This window comes from Trachurus trachurus (genome assembly GCF_905171665.1).
Source record: "Trachurus trachurus genome assembly, chromosome: 11".
In the NCBI taxonomy this organism is placed as follows: domain Eukaryota; kingdom Metazoa; phylum Chordata; class Actinopteri; order Carangiformes; family Carangidae; genus Trachurus; species Trachurus trachurus.
This window is the reverse complement of record NC_139904.1, coordinates 19365478-19391641: the sequence shown is the minus strand read 5'-3', so window position 1 is coordinate 19391641 and position 26164 is coordinate 19365478. Positions and strand designations below refer to the sequence as shown.

Sequence of the window (26164 nt, the reverse complement as noted above, 5' to 3'; positions counted from 1 at the left end):
TATATACCTTGACATACAGAACGTACCAGGTATTACATAAAAATCAAAGACATGGGGTTACGTTGACAAAGATTTGAAAATAACAGACCAGAATTTATTTAATTTGGGACAATACCAAAATAGATGGCCCAGAGTTCCCTCCGCTGATTTACATTTTGAGCAGATTCAAACTCAACTCAACTCAAAAGTACTTTATTATTCCGTTAGGAACTTCGTTGCGGAAGGACATCAAAAGTGCAGGTGCAAAACAACGATCCACACATACATACCACAGCCATACCCAACACAATAATAATACATATTCCTACAACCACACATAGTATAGATTGGAGATATAGAAGGGTAGAAAGAGTGAAGTTTAGAACAAGAGTGAAGTTTAGAACAAGAGTAATGTCTGTCAATATATTTGTGTTTATTTATCCACTGGAGACAGCAGGAGAGTTGTGAGCGGAGGCATTGTTCTGCCGGGTGAAGCCCAGGTCATTTAATTCCATGTGAGAAGCTAAAGCCGAGCACTGAGGACAAGAGCTGATCAAACAGGGCAACACTTGTGGTTTTCCATTCTTAAATAATAAATGAACGGGTGGGGGGGATGATCCTCGGTAGTAAAAGTAAACATGTTTGAGCTTTTGATGGAGGCAGCTGAAAACTGCCAGTTGCTTTATCACAGTAACGAATGTTAAATCCAATGACGATCCATCCAATTGCTGCTGAAATATTTCAGTCAAGAACAAAGCGGTGGATTCACTGACTTAAAGATTTATATTGCTGTTAAATGTGCCATGAAATCCAAATGACAGGCTCAGACAAACAAAGGAAGTTGAGCTGTCTAACATCTGATTCTGGCCCCTTGATGGGATTTGTGTAGGCCAGCATTTGTTTGGTCGGAGAACGTCAACACAGACAATGTAAGTGGTATTTTACAGCCAGATGTGAGTTTGGCGGGTGTGACTTGAGGCCTGCCTGTGGCTTGTGGTCTGGATGAAATGAGGTTTGACGAGTTTGTTAAGCGACACCCGGCAGAAGTCTACATTGTGACTACGCAAACTGGCTGCCCACAGATTTGGTGAGTGTGTGTGTTGGCAGCAACTCATTGCAGCTGCTTCAGACTTTTTGCATGTAAGCAATAATACTGTACTCAGGTAATTGCAGAGTCACGGGAATGTTGTGTCGGTATTTCTGAGGAAGCCAAGCTGTCGATCTGGCTGTGTCCACTGTAACTCGTCATAAAAGGACAAGTCAATGAAGGAAACCACATGAGATTCTGACCCAACTAATCGCCTCCTTATGGAAATACACACAGCGCTTTGAGTTAATTGAGGGGAAAAAGACAGACGGTTTACTCAGCACATTACTCAGTTGATGAACGACCAAAATGCATTGTTTGCAGGGAGTCATCTGAGTGCCTTTTTCAAACTAACTCCACTGTAGCTGAAGCACAAACTCTCCTCTGTGCTGCATCACTGGGCTGAGAAATACACAGCGGTAATTTGGGGGTGACTGTTTATTTACACTTGGTTTCTGGTGTCTTTCTAGCTGTCTTAGAGCTACTTTGTCTTTCTATTTGTAGCGTCTCGCCATGTGGGAACCCGTGGCTGGAAAGGCAGACAAAACAAAAACAGTTGGACAAGTTGCTCATTCACTGACTTTTTGCACAATGTTTTTGTGCGTGGTGTACGATGGAGAGAAGTGACGACAGAGACCGGACTTTAGAGCCTATGAATCACTGCTGGTAGAGTCCACTCAGATATTCGCTTGGCTAGTAATTCTGTGTTAATGATATATGGGCCAGTTATCAGGAATAACATACTTTTACGAACTAATTCTCCACACAACGGTGGTTTCCCATCAGATGAACTCATGTATTTCTTCATCAGCACCAAATGTGTTGAACACTGTAAAGAAAATGTTGCGATCATTTTTGATTAGTGAGCATTTAGGTTGGTTTGGGCAAGATTTGCATTTGAATTACTTACATTTATTCACAACCTGCAGACTCTATACTAAGTATCTTAATTATGTACACAGTACATTACAACAACTAAACGACATGTTGGCTGTGTGTAAGACAGATATAACCCACACCATCTGCAATGCAACTATTTGAACTTTTGATTTACTGTAAATGAACTTACTTCTCCGTTACTAACTGGCTGTCTTACAGAGGCTTTTTAGAGTTTACATCTGACTCTGTTTGGTGAAGGTTGTGGCTTGTAATATTCTAATATTTGTAATTGTGACAAGAAATTCTAGGTAAAAATCAAATCATAATAATTAAAGCAGAAGTAAGCGATCCGGTCGTTTTGGCTAACTTCCTGTCAGCCGATGGAGTTAGCAGTCCCCGCCCTCGTCCCTACGTCACCACATGCATGTGCATCCCTTGGCTGCACACACAGAGAGGACCGCCCCTTTATGCCGTTCTCTCTCCTCATTGGATAAAGGTTGTAGGATACAAGGAAAGTTTTCTCCTCGGCTTACAGCAGAGCAGAGTGACTGACAGACCCGTGTTTCGGACCAAACACTCTATATAATTGATTGCCGTCGGAAGATATAACTATTTAAGACTTATGTTAACACAAACATTCTGCTTACTTCTGCTTGAAATCACAAGTATTTTTCAATATTGAGCTTCTTCACAATCAAGCCACGTTGCCCCTGCTAAGTGCAGATGTACCACAGAGGGGCATATGATGAACCTTTGGTGAGGAAACCATGCTTGTTGTTGTTCTTCCTTACAGTGTGAATGAGTGAGTCAAATGATCGAAGGACAAAATTCTACATAACTTTGCTTTTCTTCCTTCCTTATTGTCTTCTGTCATTACTGGTGAGTCTGATGCAATACAATGTACACTATACAATGGCACTCTGTGACTCAACCAATTAGACCCTGAGAGGATATGGGTCTTTCTTCTTGCTTCCTCTTTTGTTGAATCATTGCAGATGAATCCATTGGATGTTTCTCTAATTATATTTGTGTGTTTTTTTCCCCATCCTCTCAGACTTATTCCCTTGGAAAGGTCTCAGCAGAATCAATAATCCAGAATATGGATTATAAGCAGTCCAATATGTGTATGTTTCAGCACCAGTCCACCATTGCTGTGTTGTCTGACTCAAGCAGCAGGCTTTTAATGTCAGCGCCTAGAATTAATTTCACCTCACAAACATTAGCCCGATGAGAGACTTGCTCATTGCGTTACTAATCGTGCAGAAAGGGAACCATTGTGTGAGGCTGTAGGAACTGGTTTAGCGTCCAACAAGTGTTCTTCAACTCTGGACTCTGACATCCAGACCAGCTGGACCAGCAGCTGCCACCTGGTTAATCCTGCCCACTGTTCTGTTCTTCCCTTGGCGCAGAGTCATGGCAGTGCTGCTGTGTGTTTGTGGTTATTTCTGCCTCCCTCTCATTTAATGTTTTTGCTCTCACACAATCATTCTCTGGTGAAAATGTTGTAAAAGTGCTTTGGCTGTTGTCACTGAGCTGCTGTAACGCTGTCGTACTTGAGGAGTTTGGCAGCAAACACTTGATTACTGACACTGTAGTATTTTTCCAGGGGTCTATTACAGCTCTTAGTGTGATCACCCGAATTTGATAAAGGATATTGATATAGATTCTGGTACTCCATTGTCATTGGATGGTTTCTAGAACGGGTACTTATTTTTGATAGATATCATGATATGAAAAATAGAGGAAACTCACAACAGAACAGTAATAATCATCAGAGCTTTATCTGCTGGGTGTCAGTTTAATAACAACTGGTAGTGAAATGTATCACACAGGACAGGATACAGTTTGGAGATTTTAGAGCTTTAATACAAAGATAACTATGAAAATGACGACCATAAACAGAAGCAGTGTGTGATATAAAAAAAAGATCAAATGCTTCTGAAAAAATAACATGAATGGACATTGTTTCAATGTTAAGCAATTTTACAACAGATTTGCTCTGCTGTAGTGTTGGTCCTTTTCATCTCACTGTCGACAGTTCCACTGAAACAACGTCTAACAATAACTTTTTCCACTGGTTAAGAGGGACAGAGGGAGCGTGGGGGTTACTACATAAGTGCCGACATTATTCTTTTCAGCAGCACACCATTCCTAATGTAAATGTTTTAACTTTAAAGTCAGAGTTAATATATCATCCTTAGTGGAGATTTTTTTTGTACTTGAAGGAATATTTGCTATTTGACAGATAGTTTATAACCTGTTCCTAAAGGATTTGACAGTGAGGAAATTCTTCTTCAATTTTCCCTCTGAATTTACATCACTGATTCAAGTGATTGTGACAACTGCACAGTGAAACTAGACTAAAGTGTGATGATAGTTTTGGTAAGTTGGGAACAGAAACTATGTTCATGCCTCCTGTCTTAAACCTGATTTAATCATGGTGATCGAGGAGTGGAGACTCAACGTTTCTGTGGAGATGAAGTGTTTATTCTAACATGAGAGCACCTCGAGCATTAGGCACAATTTACTAGAATTTATGTTGTGTTTTATTCTGGAGTAGTTCTCAAACTGAAGTGGCCATTACTTCTGTGGGACAGTAATTTCTGTCCTAGCAGAGATGCATTGTCCCATTGTTTTGTTGAAAGGGGAGGATGATACCAGTCATCCTATAGTAAAACATTCAGTATGTTTCATCTGTTGTGTTCAACAGGCCTGGGAATATTCTGTGTCTTTGTTATTGTCCACAGCCTCAATTTCTCAACCCCCATCTCCTCATGTACATCTTGAAAATCAGAAAAATATAAATATATATTCATTTCCATTCTTCAAGGCAAAAATGATTTCCTGAAATGGCTGCATTTTTATTTTGAAATATGAGATTGGAGTAAATAATGCATTTAGGACTGACTCAGAATGCCTCATACAGTTTTTATGTTCATCACAGTGAAGGGAAATGGCACCCAGTGCCAAACTGTGGCTCAGTGATGTGTTTTTAATGGTTTCTGTAGATCAATGGAAGTACATGAAGAAGAGAAATAAACAAGCTCAGTCTCTTGGCTACGCAGTCAACACTGGAGCAGCATTGTAGCAGTCAGCCCTCTGGTACTGGAGGAGTTAGAAACATGTAATTTGACACAATAACTGGAAGTTTTGTGAATCCCTCCCAATAAATAGGAGCCCAATCAACCACATGGTGGTGCTGCACTGTTTGTCTGATTAAATTTAATTTGCAAGTCCAGTTCAAAGTGATTTACAAAAGTCTTTGGCTATAAAAGTCCACCATAACGGATTTCCTGTGATTTTTAGTTTTTTGCATCTCTTCCTCAACTGTGGCCACAATATATTCAGTAGATCATCATTGGACCAAGGTTATTAAAAACATCTTTAGCTTTTTGATGTCTTATTACACAACAGGACTTATACATTTGTCTATTGTAGAAGAGTCCAACCCATAGAGGACGCCACCAAAAAATAGGTGTGGCCTGTTTATTATTACCATATGTGGCATTTATTATCATGTTGATTCAATAAATGCTGCCTGCCATACTTTCAAAGACAGATATTTTCATTAAGCTGTAAAAATTGTTTTCCCAGAAGAGCAAAGCTCGGTTTCACTGTTCTGATTGTTGTGCTACTGACCGAATATGAGTCAGCATGCTGTGTTTGTTGTTATGGATCAACAAATCTTTTCCTGCTTATTTGCAATTTAGGTTTTCTCTGTTGGCTAATCACATGGAGAGTGAACAAAGACTATTTAAATGGGTTTTTATTTAGACCATTTATTTCTTCTCAAAAGGGATTAGCATTACCCCAGATTGTTCTGATTTCTGACGTGTGTGTATTTTGAGATGTGTTCATTGACCCTGTGTGTTTGTGTGTGTGTGTGTTTCAGATTTCTGCTGGTGTTCAGCTGCTTGGTGTTGTCCGTTTTCTCCACCATCCGCGATCACCAGAAAGTTGCCAACCAAGGCCTCTTCATCCTGGTGAGAAGCAGCAGTTTATGTGCTTGCATGCATGTTGTTTTGTTTGCCGGTGGAGGCGCATGCAGACAGCCATGTAAGCAGGTGGGGGGACTCAGGTGTTGTTGACTGCGCAGGAAATCACAGACAAGATCCACTAATCCTAATAGCCATCCCATAATCCCCCCTCTTCCTCTGTGCTCAAACTGCTTTATGGACACTCACTCTCCCCTTCCTCAACCTGGCTCGTCCTCTGTCAGCCTCCCCCGCCCCACATTCCACCTTGCCCATCTTTTACGTGTTATTTAATGGTTTGATTGACTTCCACATTCTCTCCGTTCAGTCTTCCAATCAATCACTCAGCCATTAGCCGGCAATCAGCCATTATTCACCTTTACTCACGCGAACATTTACTCTAATGACTGACTGGTTCGCTGCACCTTCGACTGTCCGTACAGTCCAAAAAAACCTGAGGCTAAAAAAGACGCAGAGAGACAACTCACAGTGGTCGTGACTTTTGTGGTATATCTTTTATGATTTCTCAATATTTTGGTTAAATATTGAATATACATTTGTTGTTTTGCAAGATTTCAGCCTTTATTTGATCACTTTTTCCATTACAAATTTTATCAATTAAATTTATGATGTGATAAAGGATCAAACAGAGAGAGTAAAGATCGTGTAAATCGCGATTATACAGTATGTATCAGTTATCAGAGCGTCTATAAGAAGAAGCTTACCTGGAGAGGAGCGGATGTGTTCAAGTGCTAGAAATAAAGTCTGGAAAACTGACTTCCCAACCTGTTTATGTGACATACTCTGAGCTTTGTCACTTTTCATGGCGTCACAGTCCCATGATCCTTTCCTCAACATTGACGTTGATGTTTGCTTATTTTCTTGCCCTCACTGTTTGACATCTGTTATTCTTCAGACTCTAATTGTCCATTCGAATGTGAGATTTCGAGTAGCGCACTCTCCCATTCAGCACAGGATGCACTCATACGTATGCCAGGCTGATGTAAAGTGAGAACACTTCAAAATGACTTTTTTGATTCACACATAACAAAACCATAAAAAAAGGATCATGAGAACGTGCTAGGCTAGTCATAATAATTAAATAATTAATAATTAATTATTTTATGGATACACCATAAGATGACAGACTAGCTCTGGATTTCACTTTTGACTTTTAAAAGAAAGATTATACATCTACCCAAAAACCAGAGGGGCTTGTGTGTTTTGATTGTCTTTGAAACACTGCGTTTCTTGACCGGTATCACTGACCCGTGTCCCTCTCTTTGTGTGTGTGTGTGTTTGCGTGTGTGCGTGTGTGTGTGGTTTGTAGGAATTTGTGATGATTGTGGTGTTTGGGTTGGAGTACTTCATCAGGATCTGGGCCGCCGGCTGTTGCTGCAGATACCGTGGATGGCAGGGCCGGCTGAGATTTGCCAGAAAGCCATTCTGTGTCATAGGTTAGTGTTTGTGTGTGTGTGTGTGTGTGTGTGTGTGTGTGTGTGTGTGTGTGTGTGTGTGTGTGTGTGTGTGTGTGTGTGTGTGTGTGTAAAGCACACAAGGCCATGTCAAAGTGCTGTGTGAACACTGTGAGATCACCTAACCCTCATCCCCTCTCTGTGTCTCCATGGATCAAACTCCTCCCCTCTAGACTTCATAGTATTTGTGGCGTCGCTGGCGGTGATCGCTGCAGGTACGCAGGGCAACATCTTTGCTACCTCGGCCCTGCGGAGCATGCGCTTCCTCCAGATTTTGCGTATGGTTCGTATGGACAGACGGGGAGGCACCTGGAAACTACTGGGCTCAGTGGTTTACGCACACAGCAAGGTGGGAATAAAAGACTGCTAAATATATCTTCCTCTTACACCTGTTCTCCTACAAAACACACTCACTCTGGTTTATGTTTGAGTGTATTTCACATGCCCCAGTTTCACAGACATACACAATTTAAAAGAATACTAGTGCAATACTGGTCATATCCAGTTCTAGGGATTATTGTAGGTACAGGAAGGAGGTTGAGGAGGAAGGGCTCTTATTAAAAGGCCAGTGATGATGGTTACGATGGTTACTAATAGGATGGATTAATAACTTTCAATGTCGAGGAATAAATGGTGAGGGAAACACCAAAGTCCTCATTAACGGCTCATTTTTGGTTGTTAGTGTTTGAGCTGACGTCCTCCAGAACCCTGTTTGATGATGATGATGATGATGATGATGATGATGATGATGATGATGATGATGATGATGATGATGATGATGATGATGATGTCTAAGCAGAACTGCACAGCCAAGTCGAAGTAGAAGCTAAATGTGATGATGGTGGGAATTTAGCCAATAATGATGACAGTGGTAATGACATGAGGGATTATTATGTTAAAGATGCTGCTGCTACTTCTGCTGCTGACAGGTGTGATTGATACATCCTCTTTTCCCTCTCTCTCTCTCTCTCTCTCTCTCTCTCTCTCTCTCTCTCTCTCTCTCTCTCTCTCTCAGGAGTTGATTACAGCCTGGTACATCGGTTTCCTGGTCCTGATCTTTGCCTCCTTCCTCGTCTACCTGGCAGAGAAAGACATCAACTCAGATTTCAACACCTATGCAGACTCCCTCTGGTGGGGGACTGTGAGTACTGCACAACACACACACACACACACACACACACACACACACACACACACACACACACACACACACACACACACACACACACACACACACACACACACACACACACACACACACACACACACACACACACACCCTTTTGAGCTACAGTAGTGCGGCTGTGGCAATACTAGTCTCTGTTTGTGAACAGACTCTTTCCAAGCTGCAGATAATAGCCAGTGCATTCCAGATGACCAGTATGTTTTTAGCCAAGCAACTGGTGGAGCCGTTTTAACACAGTCATTTTCTTCTTTTTTTTTTTAAATCTTAGGCATAAAAGCTGGCAATAACACCTTGTATCGACTTCAAATTGATAGAGTGATCAACATAGAGTTTTAGATTAGATTATGGACAGTTTTCACATTGAACTGACACTTGATTCATGTGACTAGAATAATGTAGATGCTGTGCTTCTGAGACTTAAAGTCATGCTAAATCTTTTCATCAATGTTGCATTCTGTGTATAATTTTAGCTCAAGTGCAAGTATTTTTTAGACAAATGCAGCCTCTCTCTTGCATTTTGTTAAACCCATCACATTGTGTATGTGTGTGTGTGGATTTCCTGACACTGGCAGATTACTCTGACTACTATTGGCTACGGTGATAAGACCCCTCGTACATGGCAAGGGCGGCTCCTCGCTGCAGGCTTCGCTCTCCTGGGAGTCTCCTTCTTCGCCCTGCCTGCTGTAAGTCCCCCGTGTGTTTACTCATATCTCCATCAGTGGCTCCCGTCTGCTTGGCTGCGCTCTTGACTCAGATTTGACCTCTGACCTTTAGGGAATCCTGGGGTCAGGTTTTGCCTTGAAGGTTCAAGAGCAGCACCGACAGAAGCACTTTGAGAAGAGGAGGATGCCTGCTGCCAACCTAATACAGGTAATATTACATGAAGTCTTCATGTAATATGGTGTTTAATAAATTCAGGTAGTGTGTTAACTTTCACGTTGCGTTTCTGTTTTGTGTGTTCATGGCTTTGTGTAGGCTGCATGGCGTCTCTACTCTACAGATCCCAAACACTCCTATCTAACAGCTACATGGTACTTCTATGACAGCATGTTGCCTTCGTTCAGGTAGGCGCTGCCATCACTCTACATGTTCAGCACTGAATGGATTCAACCAGTATCTGTGTATCTGCCTTTGCTCATTTGTTTGAAGTGTAATTAACGCAGACAGAGATTTGAGAAGTGCATCACGAAGGGGTGAAAACTATACTTTTGTTTTGATTCTGCTCATACTTTTATTGCATTATAATAAATAAACCTGCTACCTTTAACCCATTAAGAACCCCTCTCAGTTCTGTGCAGTGGTGGTTTTAATAAAAAGCCGTAGTGTTGATTTCTCTGTTACGTTTTTAAACGATTATTTTAAATTAAACTTTGGCCCAGCACTATGAAGTACCACTGCCACCACTGTTCAATTCAATTTCCACAACTTTTGTTCTACACAGTGGTTTCTTATATTTTGCATTTATGTATTAATTTGACTAATTTTTTATTTGCTTAAAAGGAGGGGATCTGAAACACAAATAGAAAGATGCATCTATTTTACAGTGAAATCCAGTCAAAATGTTCTCTTTGCAATCTTAGATTTTCAAGTTTTTAACACATCACATTATTCCTCTCAAGTATCCCTCTTCTTTTGAGCCTTTGGACCATTGATTTGGCCTTTTTGTGAGTTGATCATTATTTGTTGCTTTTTTGTTCATTTGTCATGTGTTTTTTTGTTTTGTTTTGTTTTGTTTTGTTCTTTTTGTTTTTTTATTTGTGCACGTGGGGTGTCAGAGAACTGACGCTACTGTTCAGTCACCTCCAGCGACAGCAGCGTAACACCAAGAAGGTTCTCCACAACTCCTACCACACGCTGCTGTCTGGGCTGCGGCCCTACAGCTCCCCCTACCTGTCGGGAGACAGGTACGCACACCGCCACCACTCATGACTTCACAGTGCATCCAGACAGGTGGCCAAAAGTCTACCTACACTCACACACACACACACTCACACACACACACTGGGGACATACAGAAGAACACATTCAACAGGTGTACACACACACAGACACACACACCCACACACACATACCCATACATACATACACACATACAAAAGGTCATCAAGGCTGACTGCTTGTGGAGCTTTCTGCATGGACGTGTTGTGTGTTTAACAATACTCCACTAATGTCTGATCTGAGACCACTGTGTTACAGGACCCTCTGCTTCTCAGCATCTTTGTCTGCTTAGCTCATGCTCTTGCCATCTCCACCGCCTCCCGCTATTCACTCATCGGTTTCCTCTTCCTGTCTTTCCTGTCCTCTTTCTTTTCGTTCCTTTCCTTTGTGTCTTTTCCATGCCATCCATCCTCCATCCCTCATCTGTTCTCAGGAAGGCAGAAGGTCCATTCAGGTTTGTTCCTCAAGTCATGAGCTGTGCTTGTCGGTTGGAGGATATCCGTAATAATTAGGGTGACTTTGCTGCATTAGACTCATAACTTTGTCTGCATAAAACCTTTAACAAGCTGCCAGGGTAATAAAGGGCTTGATTACGTAAGCAGTGTATATCTGACTTGTGCATGCGTTAGATGAGAGGAGCACATCGGTGTTTCTGAATAATACGACTTTTGCTGGTGGAAGTGTCCCTCGATTTGAGGTGCTGCTCTCACGCCATGTTGTTTAATGGGCTGTTGTGATGAATATACTCGGGTGAAACATTGCAGCCCACTACTGTTGCATGATCCTCCCCCACTCACCCCCTCACTGAGCCTGTCTCTGTAATCCAAAACCCTCTCTGAAGTATAATTCTCAGCTTTTCAAGAGTGGGACTCTTTGGATTATTGAGATATCACACCTCACTCTCCTTCTCTGATTTTCTTCCTTTATCCTCACACGTTCCCAGAGTACGCAGGTTTTGTCCCAGAGCTCCTTGTCCAACCTTCGCCCTTCCACTCCCTCCACTGCTCTCCTCTCCTCCCCTCACCCTCTCTCCCTCTACCTTGTGTGTCTCCTCAGTCAGCTCCTTTCTAAAAAGCGGGGTCTCTTCCGGATTCACGCTGGGCGCAAGCAGAGGTATCCACGGCAACGAGCTTGTGCACGGGGCACGCTAAATCGTCACCATCCGATAATAACACCACTCTTAACTTCTCCTTTAATGCACACATCCTACTCACTTGAACTTGCCTGAAACACTCAAATATTTGTGGACCGGTGCAGTGGCTGGATACAAATATTGTGTTATTGTTAAAAAAATCAAGTTAAGCTCAATTAAAGTGGCTTTGTAGCAGCAGATGCCATGAGATGTTTCTTATTTTCAATGATGTCCTGTACAGTAGTTTCCAGTTGAAACCCTTAAATAGGCACTGGTCTCTGGTCCATGAATGCTTGAGTGAGTCCTTCACTGGGAGGACGTGTTGTGTTCTGTTTTTCCGATAGGATGTTTCTCCAGCTTGGTCTTTATTGGGAGCACTGGAGAAACTGGGACTGAGTTTGTTTTCTTTGGCTTGAAGGTCCTGATAAACCATGTGTCGGTTTATGGCTGTGACAAGTTTTGTACATTTGTTTCCTTTCCATCGAACGTCTCTGATGAAACTAGGAAACTGAATATTCACTCAATATTCACAAGTGAAGGGGAAACCCCTGCTCTAGACCTGCTTCATATTTCCAATTCAGTTCACTTTAAATCATTCAGCATGCTTTTACATTTCCTATTAGTCGTATGAGCCTTTCTACCAAATCAGATTGTTTGTGCTGTATTTGTAAAAGGTTTTTCAGGGTGAAAATGCCTCTGTCTGCATGCGATATTCTTTCAATGTTTTTGAAAGATGCAGTGAAATTCATGGTCTTGAATGCATCCCAATCATTTACTTCCTTCAGCATGCAAAGGCCTTTCAGTCTCTCTTCCCCCATTTCCTCCAGTGTACCTGAAACATTTCAGCCTTGCTCGTATGAAATGCCGTGTCCACTCGCATCCCTTAAACTGTTTAAATTTTAATTTAAATGGCTTGCTTTATAACACACGCACAACAAAGAGTATATATCATCGTAAACATGTTGGAGTGAACGACGGGGTTGGAATTGCTCTGTGGTGCATGACGTTTGCATTTCCTTATGGATCCGTGACGGTGTGTAACATGAAAGTGGCTGCAGGGAAGGAGCGGTCTCCAGAGCATGCTACAACGGCAGCGTTAGGAGTCAATCCTTTGGAGAGAACGGCCGTCAAATAGCTCTTCTCCTGTAAATAGATGACGTTTCCTCGAGCTGCAGTGAGTGGTGTAGAGTACCTAATGAGACACCTTTTTGTATGGCTGCACTTAGAAGTCAATATTCTGATGCTTATTCACTCTGTCGAAGGGATTAAGGATGTATCTTTGGTCTGATGGTAGGTGGAGGTGGATTTTTCCGCCGCCCCAGCATTATTACAAGTCTTGAATCAGGTTTCAGTCTGATTTTGCTGAATCAGATGCTATGATAGGCACATTAAAAAAAAAAAAAAAGCAGAATCAGTTTTAAGCTTTATTGAGTGGTCCCTCAGGTCAAACTGCCTCCATGATAAGTCAGCTAGTCTGTCTTTCATGGAGACAAAATGTAAGTGTTTGTTTGTGTCACCGTTTTGTCTATTTGTTACAAAAATCATAGGTCTTTTTCTTTTTGAATGTTTGTGTGTGTCTCACTTTTCCTAACAAACTCTTCTCTAACAAGCTCAGGCTGCCTTCCTGCTGCTCCTCTTAGCTCCCAGGATTACATAGTTTCCCATTAAGGTCAAAGGCATGGACATTGTGATCATTGACAAAGACTCAGTGCCTCTCATGATCCGAAATGAATACTCTGCTTATAGATGTTTGACTGTTTTATCCTCACTGTCAGCAGTAAAATGGGCTTCCGGGATCGGATCAGGATGAACAATTCCCGATCTTCCCAGACTATTCGGAACAAGGCCTCGCCGCTGCCCCCGGGCTCCGGTGTCAGACGCTCTCCCAGCCAGGAGAACGTCCCCGAGATGACCAGCCCGGGGAAGGTCCAGAAGAGCTGGAGCTTTAACGACCGCACACGCTTCCGCACATCGCTTCGGCTCAAACCACGACCTCCTGTTGATGGTGGGCAAACACACACATACTCAGACACACATACATACACACAACAATATCTCTTAATATCTTCCCTCTACGTTGCTCCAGTGGAGGGGGTCGGGGAGGACAGCGTGGAAGACAAACCATACTATGACGTGGCCATGGAGGAGGTTATCCCTGCGGTGAAAACGCTCATACGAGCTGTCAGGTGAGACATTTAATTGATCTCTGACAAAAACATTTGTCCCAACTGATCACCAAACAAAACAGAACAAGCAAAAAGCAATAAGTCGTAAAATATGCAGACATAGATCAGAAATGCAGAAATTTGTTTTGGTACAATAGTACAACACTTTTTTTGGGTCTTGTATTGTAGCACAAGAAAATGATTCCCTGTTCACCTTTACACCACAACAATTATGTATAATGTAGAAAATATACACAGGTGTCCTCGGATTTTGTGCTTTGTGTTCTTATATTGTTTTTCAGCAATTATGAGAGGTATCACCCAGGAACGTTATTACAAAGTCATCAACCTTTTTATGCTGCATGGATTTACACAATTAAGCTCAATAAGCCTTTATGAAACTTGCAGCACCCTCATTATGTGCTTTACCAAACAATAGAGCACCAGAATTAAAAACCTTGATTACTTTACCTTTAAGTTTGTGTATCCAGGTGCTACACTGTACAGTACATAGCAACAAATCACAACGTTATGGTTAAAACTGGAACTGATGAGCCGCTGGTCAACACTGGATTAAGGTCACTTTGATCATACAAACAACCTGTGCATTAATAGGTGAACATGCTGCTACCCGCCCCATTTAGGTGCTGCTGTGTGCAGATACAGCTGACGGAGCGGAAATGTCCACTTAGGGGAGGAAACCGAGCCCTCCTGCAGGCAGGGTTAGTTCCCATGTCTGACCTTGTCGCTCAGCGAGCCCAGCTCATTCAGGCTGATTGTGTAAAGTGGCGTGATAGGGCTGCCTGTTAGAGGTCACGTGAGCAAGCACGCTGAGGAATTCAAGTAGAGATGGAGACAACTGTAATAACAGCTGATCAATCCCTGCCACTGTGTCATCTTTGCCTGTAGCAGAAGCTTTGTGTGTGTTTGTGTGACGGAAGATGTGCCACATTAGTAATTAATCACAGCCCTCTGTGTGTTTAAATATATAGATGTCCCACAGAGAACGATGTACCAACAGTAAACGCTGACCTACCCACAACTCACACTCACACAAAATTACACACAGTGTAGTAACAGCGTAGAGTTTTTCACTGATGGTGGCAGAAAAAACTACAACTGCTAGCAAACATCTGGTGTTGGGGCCGCGCCGCTCCTCTGGTGGAGAGGAGGCAGGTGAGAGTGGATTACAACGACTCTCTTTTTGGTCCCTGGGGACAGTAACATACGTTAGCTGGTTTTCTCAGGATGGCGTGGCGCTGTGTTGTAGTGTGTGGTTCTGGGAAACATTGTGGATGTTGAAATTGAATAAGCAGTCAAAAATATTAAAGAGGGAATCATAGTTTATCCTTCCCCGATTTTGTCTATTGTGCTTCTTTTTCTATCTGAAGTGATTGTAAGATAAGATAAGACAAGATATTCCCTTGTTCATCCCACACTGGGGAAATTTACAGTAAACACTAAACCTACAGTATAGATGTACACACAATTTTTGTCAAGTTTATTGTTCAGCATTGATATAATGTTGAATGATAAAGTACAATTTGGCAATTAATATAACATAATTTGGATTTGTTTTTTTTGTTTTTTTACATAACATACTATGTTCAGCTGCCTCTGTGTCTGTGGTGGTCAAATGGGTTATCCATAGTTAGGGTTTGATCACCAGCTCCTGTTGAAGTGTCCTAGACATCGACCCTCAGTTTGCTCCCTAAGCTAAGGCAAGTGAGAAGGTATCTCTATTAATAAAGTCCATCCATTTGTCCTCCTGTCTTTCATTTTATAAATGAGCACATTGTCATGTTAGTAACACTCGTCAGCTGACTGAACCAGGTGCTTTGTTCACTCTTCACTGAAGGCTTCTCCTTGGCAGACGTACAGCAGGTGGATACTTTTAGTTCAAGGGAAACAGCTTGATTTATTATTGTTTGATGTTGTCGGGGCGCTGATAGAGTATTATATGATTTATCCTCGGGTTTGCACTTGACTCAGCAAATAGTTCTGACCTCAGCTGCTCTGTGCCGCAGACAACAGGAGAGAGGGAGTTCCTATAGATAGTGCCGGTGTGTAAACAGCAGGTGCTTCACTGTGTTAACACACACACACACACACACACACATCTCCATGCAGTGGCTCCGTGAGGTCCATGATTGATGTCTGTGGAACAGACTTTTGGAGCAGGCCGTAGTGCTGAGACTTCAGTTCAGAGAGAGGCGTGTGGTTTATCAGAGCCGGGCTCCCTGAATAAATGCACATGATGCTCTGTTTACGTACGGAGGGATGGGTAGAGAGAGCAAGAGGAGGAGAGGAAGAGGATGGGGAAACAAGGTGTGATAGTTTTTGTTCTCTCTTTACTTTGACTCTTTGCACACACAAATCCAATACTGCTTCTGCAAATTTCTGCACATTTGCAGTCTCAGATGAAGTTCCCACTTCATTAAATAAATAGTTTGGACATGCGATTGTTTATAACCGTTGCATCTTTGTTGTCGTCATCAGTTTTTCTAGCATTTCAGCTGCAGTATTTTTAAACTCAGATAATATTAATGCAATATATTTCTCCTCAAGAACGACTGAATTCTCACACTGTGCATTAGATTTTGTTACCCTTGCCCCCGCAGTGACTCACGCTACTTGGCCACCCAGGATACGCGTCATCTTTAAGTCAGTGATAAAACCTTGTTATTGGAGACCGTCAGGGATCCACGTTTTGCTGAACTGCAAAAAATATTTGTCCTAGCTATGCAAGCATTTTATTGCACAGATGACACTTCCTGTCCGTCCAATCATCGCTGTGTCTTTACATCTCAACTTCCCAACATCACGAAGGTATAATATCTTTCAGCGAGCGGTGCCAGCTGCCGCTGTGTCGCTGCGGCTGACTGTTGCCACGTAGCTGGAAGTTTTCTGTGAGGAGAGAGAGGGGGCCACACTCAGATCTAACCATGTATTATGAAAGCCATTTCATCGACTGAGAAAGAGAGTCAGCATTTTGAAGAAACCCTCTAAGGATCCAAAACGAAAGTCTTTCCCCAGCCTTTTCTTTTACCCGCACCTGAGACCCACCCTGGCAAAAAAAAATCTGCATCTACCTGCAAAATAAGAAAAAGGCCGCCTGCAAAAATACCCCAAATGCAGGAGTCATCAAGAAACAATTGTGCTGCGTGAGGGGGAAGAGTGCGCTGATGGCTGCTACGGCACCAGCTGTGTGGACCTCTCCTCCTCCTCCTCTCACTTTTCTTCCCCTACGCTCACACCCTCTCTTCTTCATTGTTGTAGCGCCGGTCTACTACACACAACTGTGTGCTGTTTAGTGGCTGTGGTAAATGCAAGCGCTGCAGGCCAGGATAAAGGTTACTGTGGTTATTTCAGAAAATGACCCGTCTCGCACAAGTTCAGATTTCACTTCCTCCTGCTTAGTCTGCGTGCCCGTGGTTGTGTTACTCTTAAGTGTGTCTGACAAGTGTGTTGTTACACTTGTGCTTCTTGCGTTTGTGGCATAATATTTCCGTTTTTGTGCACGTGTGCGCGGTTGTGTACAGAGATCTGCGAGCGTGGTCTTTTCCTGAAACAGCTGAGAGTTTCAAGACCTTTGATGTGATTTCTTTTTTCCCCCTGTGAAGGCAGCTGGGAGTATAATAGTGGACTTAGTCATCTGGGTGTGAGAGATAGGATTTCCTCATTATAAAAAAAAATAAAAATCTCCTTCTGCGCCATCCCTCCATCCCTCCTCCTCCTCCTCACTTCCTCATCTCACCCGGCTTGACTGGTATAGTGCAATCCATCACATGATGAGATGACAGCTTGAGTGTCTGTATTTTGTCTCGCTTACATTTGGTGTTTTGAGTCCTTCCTGCGGAGCCAGCATCTCCGAGCCGACCCATCGCATAAGTGATAAGAAGGGAATTGACTGACCCACCCAAAACAGAGCTACGCACTTTCAGACACACACACACATTTTAACTTTAACTTTCCTCTACTATATCCTCCGCTCCCTCCGGTGTGACGTTCAACTGGAGCGACACCCCGGCTGTCAGTGCTGCGTTTGGTGGGTGCAGTTGTTCCTCGGTGTGATTCCCCCCACAGTGGGATGTGGGTGGGTGGTGATGATGAGCTGTGTGCAGCAGCGGGTGTGGGAGCAGCTGTGGTCCACCAGCGCCCCTGTGATATGAGTGTCACGCTGACAATACAACAGAAAGAGGGTGAAGCTCTGATAGAAGTGTGTGTGTGTGTATGCGTGCGTGTGTGTGTGTGGATGTGTGCTAATTGCTGAAACGGCAAGAACTGATAAGCAAAATGTCTCTGGAAGATGTTGTCATCATCACAATACATCCATATGGTTTAGCGGGGGCTGTTTGTGAATGATAAGGTCGCTGACTGTAATTAATCTTCATCAGGGTGGGCTGCCCCTGCATTTTTCCAAAGGTTTACTGTACTGTATGTCCCTGTGTACGTGGATGTGAGGCCCTTTAAGGCACCCAGAGCAGTGATAACAGCCTGAGTTATTTTTTGGTTTTGATGTTTAGGATCTTAAAGTTTCTTGTGGCCAAGAGGAAGTTTAAGGAGACGCTGCGTCCGTATGATGTGAAGGACGTCATAGAGCAGTACTCTGCTGGACACCTGGACATGCTGGGCCGCATCAAGAGTCTGCAGATGCGGTAGGTTTCATGTTTCAATTCAATTCAATTCAATCGTTCATTCACACATAGAAGAAGTATAAGAAATCATTAAAATGTTCGTTTGTAATTTCATATGTGAAATGGGACACCCTGAGAAGCTCAAGAGCTTTTAAAAGGGGCCCAGACACAAAAAAATGACAGGAAGACACAAGGATACACAAGAAGAAGACATACACAAAAAATACATAGACATACACAGTATTATATTTAGGTCCTAATGGTTTGTCACTTTGTAACTGAATGAGAACAAAATGTAATTCTTTGTTTGGGCCTTGAGATGGACTCATGAAACTCATGTTTGCTCTTTGTGCTGCTCTTTCTTAATATTATATATATTATATTTAATTTCAGGCAAGGTCATGTACACCTCAGCTTCATATAAGCTTAGTTTAAGATAGAAGCATGGCTAGTATGGCTCTTCTCATCTAATTATGGCAAATAAGCCTATGTCAAGTCTTCATTATATTTATTGTAATTTCTTGTATTTGTGTTACAGGGTGGACCAGATAATTGGACGAGGAACTGTCCAGCCTGATAAAAAGGCACGCCCTGAAAAAGGAGAGAAGACACCACCAGAACTGGACCCACTGGATGAGCTAAGCATGATGGGACGTGTAGTCAAGGTGGAGAAGCAGGTAACACTGTGATTTGTACAGGAAGACAGCACTTTCTGTGTAATCACACACATCCGTCAAAAAATCTGATTGGACTGCTTTTACTGGATTAAAAAAAAAGGACAGGAAGTGCAATAAACTGAGAGCAGGAAATGATGTAATTTAGCAGCTGCAGTCCCTGTTCTACTTAGTCAATGGGTTTTCTATCATCAGTCTGTTTTGACTACAGCTCCCAGGAGGTTTTTAAGTTGTTTTTGAATGCTAAGAAATAATAAGGTATTGTGTTACCAGCGCTCGGCACACTAGTAAATACCCATTTAGCCCCAGTGTCATCATCCATCTTATCACCAACACTAGTGTAACCAGGATTTGCCAAAACAAAGTGTGACAATAAACTCGCTGCTCGTGTTTCCTCAGGTTCAGTCCATAGAGAACAAGCTGGACCTGCTGCTCAATTTCTACTCCCAGTGCCTAAAGAAAGGTTCGTCCCACTTCACCCTGTCCTCCCTCCTGGAGCCCGACCTGACTTCTGACTACCACAGCCCCACGGACCAAAGAGACCTCTTCCCCTCCGCGAACACGCTCAACATCTCCCAGTCGGAGAGCGGCAACTTGGAATGACAGTGAGCCGCCGAGCAGTCTGGGGGGCCGTTCGAACACAGACACAAACCCTTTACAGTACGTCTTCTGTCAGCTGAGCCCTCACTCCGAGCAGCCCCAACTCCATCTCCCCTCTTCTCCTCAAAACTGCATCATCCCCCCCCCCCCCCTTTTTTTTTCTTTGAGTGAATGTCTCTCTGCAGCTGATACAGACAGAGGCCACCAGATGGCTCCACCTCCCAAAGATGGAGATCAAGAGAGGACACATAAACAACTATTACTTGACTACTGAACCACTGTCACCCACTCACCTCATCCTTTATATCTGTGCCTACTTTGAAGCTTCACTTGTAGATAATCAGACACTGTGAGCTTCGAAGTTGTGCACGTCTTTGGAAAACCCACTCCCCCCTCCCCTCTCCTCTCCTCCTTTCATTCATCATTTCAGTTTTTTTCTTTGGCTGCTTGGATCAACTGACCGAGAGTTTTCCGACTCCACTGACAGTGCTGCACGTGCCACGCCACTCGTCTGTTCAGTACCTTAGGATGGCATCACGGTTCTCAAATGAATGTATTGGGTACCACCTACAAACGTTCCATTCACACCATCAGAAAAAACAAAATACATTACTAGAGGAGAAATAATCTGCTCCCCCTCGGATTTGGACGGGCAGACCGGGCTGACCTCGCCAACGCACCAAACGGTACAACCTCCCAACCCAAACAAGGGGGTTATAAATGTGTAAATCCTGCTTTAATCGCCCCAAACTCGTCACATGAAAACAGAGCTGGAAAAATGTGACTGATGTGTACTGTACATTGTTGTTTGTTTTGATCTTCATTCCCTCTCTCAGAAGTTCTGTCTTCAACAAGCCCACTTGCAAAAAAAAAAAAAAAAGACATAAGACATTATTCCCTGCTTGGCTGGCATTCAAGTGAGGAATGTTCCCACTTATTTAGGATTTAACGGAGCCAAAATGTCCTTTCACAGGTCTCAAATCCCTTCTTTGCTGCGTTTGAAGTATTCCAGTGACTAGAATTTATGTTTTCAACACAATCTCACAAAACTCTGCCTTGCAGCCCAACCTACGAACGTGCATGTTGCTCAGATGTAGATAAAACCTCACGGTCAGAATTTAAACATTAAAGGTTATTTATTTTCTGCCACCAGTCCTCGCAACTCACATCAAGCCTCAGGTCAGGTTTTACCACATCAGCTGGTTCAGGCAGTCGGCATTACTTCACAGCCTATCTTACAGCAGGATACCTGTCACTCTTACAGTCATGATCACATGGTACATGCACTTGCAGAGACTTTTTTGGCCAGTTTGATGCAGTTTTAAACAATGAACAACCTGTAAGGAGTCCAGGTCAAGCGCATGAATACCAGGCCATTGTCCTCATGAATGCACGTGTCTTAGGAAATGGTTCCGGCCTTACAGCTTCATCACAAACAGACAGCGTGCAGGGTTGAGTCTCGGCCGTCACTTTATAGGTGTTACACTGTCAATGCCAGTCCACTTTACTCTCGTCTGTCTTTTCTGGTTCTTTCTTGTCGCACAGTAAATGCTCTGTGTTTGTGGACTAAACTGGAGAGTGCACAAAGGCGCACACACACATACACACGATGAAAGCAATTTCTTTACTTAAATACTTTGGCACTTGATAAATATAACACATTTTTTTGTCATGTGTAACTTTTGTCATTTTGTTTTATTTCTTTACTGTAACTTTGTTGATGTACTCAATTTTGTGTAACCTATAACGGCAAATTTCTATGTTTTTGTAATGATTTTTTTTTTCTTTTTGGTTGTTAAAGTGAATGTAGGGTTTAAGGTAATATATTTAATTCTGTTAGATATGATCTTTAAATAAATGTAGCATTTTTGTCAAGCTAAATCATGGATGACACAACTGTAACTACACACAGCTGATCAGGTTGACACATGCACACAACTCGCAGAGCTCATATGTATTTTAATCATGTTTTTTTTTTTTTTATGTCATCAGATAATTGCTGCCAGCTTCAACTAAGAAAACATTCATCATACCGTTATTTGGCCATTGAAAACATTTCCTCTGTCCCTGCAAGTCATTCATTTATTTGGTTCAGTCAAGCCAGTTGACTCAGGTGCTCCACTTCTCCATTCAAGCCAAGCCTAGTGAATGTACAGTACTCCATTGCTCGGTCTATTTAGATCTATTTATTTTAGATCGCTGCCATGAGGAATAAAATGGCACTTCAACTTGCTGTTGGCATTGTAAAGTCTTTGCATTCATTTCAAAGAGAAATGCTAGGTAGCTTTATTGTTTGGCCTAAATTATACCAGAGATGTCTCGTTATTAGAGGCGTTTGTACTCTGAACAGTACTGTCACTTCATTGTCACCTGGAATGTTGAGCTTCATGAAAATGTATGTGAGACCACTGTATTGCATGTTGTTGTTAGTATTGGCCCCAGTATTAGAAAAAAAAAAATAATTTAGGATGTCTTCTGTGAAGCCTTGAGTCAAGTCATGAAAGGAAATGACCTGTGCCTTCTATGTCCTTGTTCTGTAAATGATATGGTGCGGCTTTCTGTTTCAAACTTAAATATTAATGCTGCTTTGATGACAAACAGTGTTGATAGAAATATCACATGAGGATAGCCATTAGCTCTTTTTCTGCAAAAATGCCGATCTAACTAAAGGAATACTATCAAATTTGTTTTTAGGGGTGGTGGTCTTTTACCACTGCTGCATCCTTTGATATCTTCTGAGAATATTACTGTATGTTCAGCATATCATTGTAACCCCACCAGGACCTCCGTGCGTCGATGCCCTAATTGTATTTTAACACCTGTCAGATCTGGCGACTGGGAAACTCTGCAGGCATGTCTCCTTTCATAAGCATGTCACTTAGATCAGAATGGCTTCCACACAACTACCTCTGAGGCCACTAGGGGGCACTAGTCTAGGAAACCAAGTATGAAAAACAAGTAACTGATTGTCTAACTGACTGAATGCTATGCATGACTCAATCTGCATGTTCTCTTTTCTCTTCTTCACTCTGTTCTTCTTCATGACGTCCTTTACCATCCGTCGTTCACTGACTTGCTGCCATTTGACATTCCAGCTCGTTGCCCTTTAACTGCTCTCTTAGGTATTGGAACTGTTGTTGAAACGAAACACAAACTGATCAAAGCAATAAGCAAAATGCTAACCTAACAAAGTCTTCCAATTCCAATTGATGTAGCTACTGGTTGATGACATATGGCGCTTATCTTATTTTCTAATCTAATGCACACCTCTATTTGATCTTTTAAAGAGATACAAAAATGTGTATCTGCTGAGGATAAAATTAGCTCACTTGACTAACTTATTAATTTATTTGTTTCAATAAAGCTCTTTGAACTGTATGTTGATTGTTCTCTTTTCTTTAAAGTGGATTCTTCAATGTAAAACTGTAATTGTCTATATTTACAGCATAACAGAATAATTTGTCAAGAATGTGGCAAAACTCTTTTATTCCCTTATTGAATTACTGATATTTAGTCAGAGCAAGATGTTACCTGTTAAATTATAATTACTTGAAAATAATATGGGGAAAATAAAGTGAGAAAGCCAACACAACAAACAGCACAACACTGCCTGTAAAGGCAGACATGGAGTTAAGGCTGGTTAAAACGTTTTTGTGACACTTCACTATGAAAAAATGATTATTCGTTGATTCAGGCAACAGACCTATGTCCAGTTTCCAACGCCATAGAAGTGGTAGAACAAAGTCACATGTCTTTTGAAGGGGTCAACAATTAAATAGGCAAACGTCTGCTCCTCCTCTTGTCTCCCAGGGTAACACCGCCCTAACTTATCCTGCAAAGAATAAAAAAAATAGTCGTCACTGGTTTGAAGATCATTGATAATGGTGATAATATAACTGTAACTTAATCTTAAAATAATTATGTAATATCTCTCCTCAGACACACTTCCCATGCAGTTGACACAAACACTCAACTAGTAACTTACATAGGCCCTGATTTTAAGCACCGTGGAGACAGCACTGATGTTCATTGTGTCTAGATCCTTTTGAACACTGCAAAGTAAAGCATAAACTTGTTCTCTTTAGTTATCTTTATATAAATTACACAGATAGGATATGTGTTAGATACATGGAGATGCGGGGAAACCTTCTTCTCACCTGATCAGATCTTTGTACACTCTCTTTGTGGTGTTGATGTAAGGATCAATGGTGTCTTCATACTGACAGAGCTCCCCTCCGAGACACAGGTGCTTGAAGAGGCGAAACAGAAACTCTCCTCGCTCCTCTCTCCCAACCAAGTGGTAGTGCTCACTGTTCTCCTCCTGCAGCATCTGGAAGAACAGAGGAAGACAAACACTGACCTCATGTCAAAACACATAAATATGGACATGACAAACAGATCGAAGTGGATGGAGAGAATCACCTGTCTGAGTTCATCATAGTCGGAGTAGACGTCATGCAAGCATTTAACTATGTGTCCAGAGGGCCTCACGATGCCACAAGAGTAGATTGGGTCAAACAGCTCCATGGAGACTTTAGTGCACGGCACCTCCTCCACATCGACAGACACCACCGGCTCGTCTACGACACACACAAACACACACAAAACTCAAAAACATTCCACAGAGATCTGACAGCAAATATTGCCCGAGCAGATGAAACCAATTTCCTATGATCAGTGATGAAAGGCTTTCTGTGGGATATTACATACCAAGAGGCACCCAGACTCCGGCCTCCATCTTTTTCAGATTGGCAACCACATCAGGGTCTCTGAAGAAACACTGCACACACACACACACACACACACACACACACACACACACACACACACACACACACACACACACACACACACACACACACACACACACACACACACACACACACATAAATCAAGAGCATTCAGATATGATTAGAAACATGGAAAGTGTTTTATTAAAACAGACAACCTGTAGTTATTTTCGTTGTTTTGTTTTTGTGATGAGCTCAGTCTATATTGACAAAGGTAAATCAGAGTTTAGGGATACAGCTATTTCCCCCCTAGTATCATCAAATTTACTATTCATTTTATGATTTGTAAACAAGTATTGAAAATCCAAAAAATGATAATGTATGACAAAGAAAATCTGAAAATTTTCACAAATTGCTTGACAATTGCTTAAAATCGAAGTAGAAGAAGAATTCTCTTGGGTAATTAATTCTTGCAGGTGTACGCCTATTACAGTGTGAACCAAGACCATGATCTTATTGTGGTGGGTCTTACCAGTGCAAACTTGTCACTGTTGTATGTGTAGAAGCTCTGGTCAAAGCTGTAAGACTCAGCTGAAATCCTCCCCAACATGGACCTGAAATTAACGCACACACACCCATTACAAGTCATGTCATATGCTATGCTCTGCTTAACACTTCACTTTTCTCGTTAGCTAAATGTATTTACCATTTCATTAACAGTGATACAGCATCTTTGTCCTGTAGGAAAGAGAATTTCTTAGAGGGAAGAGGACTAAAAGAAAAAGTTTGTTCAAACGTGGCTTCCTCTCCTGCCATGTTTACTCCTAGTTGCTGTTAGCAAAAAAAAAAACGTGAGATCTCGCTCGGGTCCACAAACAAGCAGCGAGTTTGTAGGGTTTGTAGGCGTTCACAGGCCAATCAGCGACAGGTGTGTCCACTAACAGCCAATGAGCGCCTGGCTTTGTTACTCTGTCCCCGCAGCCAAGCAACGACAACAAAGTGAGACGTCTTTAGTTTTCTTCCCATCTCTCTCGCGTGTCGTTACCTTGACAACGGACCACTAGAACATTCTTTTTCAAACAGCCATCATTTAGCCTAACTGTTATCTTGGTTCAGTTTATCTCGGTCACTTTGTTTCTTGTTGAATATGTCGAATTAATTTCACCAATTATAATCAACGTGAAAGAGCGTTCACCACGGGCAGGGCGACCTGTTACAACCACCAGGGAGCGACCTTGTCCTGCTTCAAACCCGGTCAGAACTCACTTCCTTTACCGGATGTTGTCACGTTTCTTTTTGTTTTGTCTCATCTGTCTCAGTTGTCCACGTTAATGCAGATGCTTTTGTCCTCCCTTTTCCTCCATCATTCCTGTAGAATTCACAGGATGTAAACAGGTAAATTATATGATAATCTGTCAAGGTGTTTTGGGGGGATGAAGTTTCCCTGCTAAATCACATTAAATGCATTCAGCTTGACAAGTCATATTCAGTCCTATTGACATTACAAGGGAAGGTACTGTATGTTTATTTGTGTAGCCCATTTTTACAAACAGTCTGCATGACACAGCATCAATCTTAACAAACAGTCTCAACTGAAGCTGTATACTTTTGTGTAATTCAGACCGGGAGGCCATGGTGAATAAATCAAACCAAACATATTTTGATACAGTTTATAACCCAGGTGTTTCAGATTTGACCATAATTGGCT

The 26164-nt window shown here is 42.2% G+C and overlaps 2 protein-coding genes across 2 annotated transcripts in view; one reads left to right on the top strand and one right to left on the bottom strand.

Moving 5' to 3' along the window:
- kcnq4 (potassium voltage-gated channel subfamily Q member 4) overlaps positions 1–19824 on the top strand; it is a 42381-nt gene extending 22557 nt beyond the window's left edge. Inside the window, exons 2-14 of the mRNA XM_083982750.1 lie at positions 5838–5928; positions 7250–7376; positions 7568–7743; positions 8410–8535; positions 9153–9263; positions 9355–9450; positions 9556–9644; positions 10356–10484; positions 13429–13655; positions 13737–13836; positions 18342–18473; positions 18991–19129; positions 19526–19824. Of these exons, the coding sequence (XP_083838876.1) occupies positions 5838–5928; positions 7250–7376; positions 7568–7743; positions 8410–8535; positions 9153–9263; positions 9355–9450; positions 9556–9644; positions 10356–10484; positions 13429–13655; positions 13737–13836; positions 18342–18473; positions 18991–19129; positions 19526–19729 (1747 nt within the window). The 3' untranslated portion in view covers positions 19730–19824. The remainder of the gene's footprint in view (positions 1–5837; positions 5929–7249; positions 7377–7567; positions 7744–8409; positions 8536–9152; positions 9264–9354; positions 9451–9555; positions 9645–10355; positions 10485–13428; positions 13656–13736; positions 13837–18341; positions 18474–18990; positions 19130–19525) is intronic.
- Positions 19825–23429: 3605 nt separating this feature from the next.
- cfap300 (cilia and flagella associated protein 300) lies at positions 23430–25272 on the bottom strand (the record flags this gene model as incomplete). The annotated part of the gene is made up of 7 exons (XM_083981534.1): positions 23430–23558; positions 23712–23778; positions 23884–24056; positions 24149–24306; positions 24437–24506; positions 24989–25070; positions 25163–25272. The coding sequence occupies 7 exons, from the start codon at positions 25270–25272 to the stop codon at positions 23430–23432; spliced, it is 789 nt and encodes a 262-aa protein (XP_083837660.1).
- Positions 25273–26164: the final 892 nt, after the last annotated feature.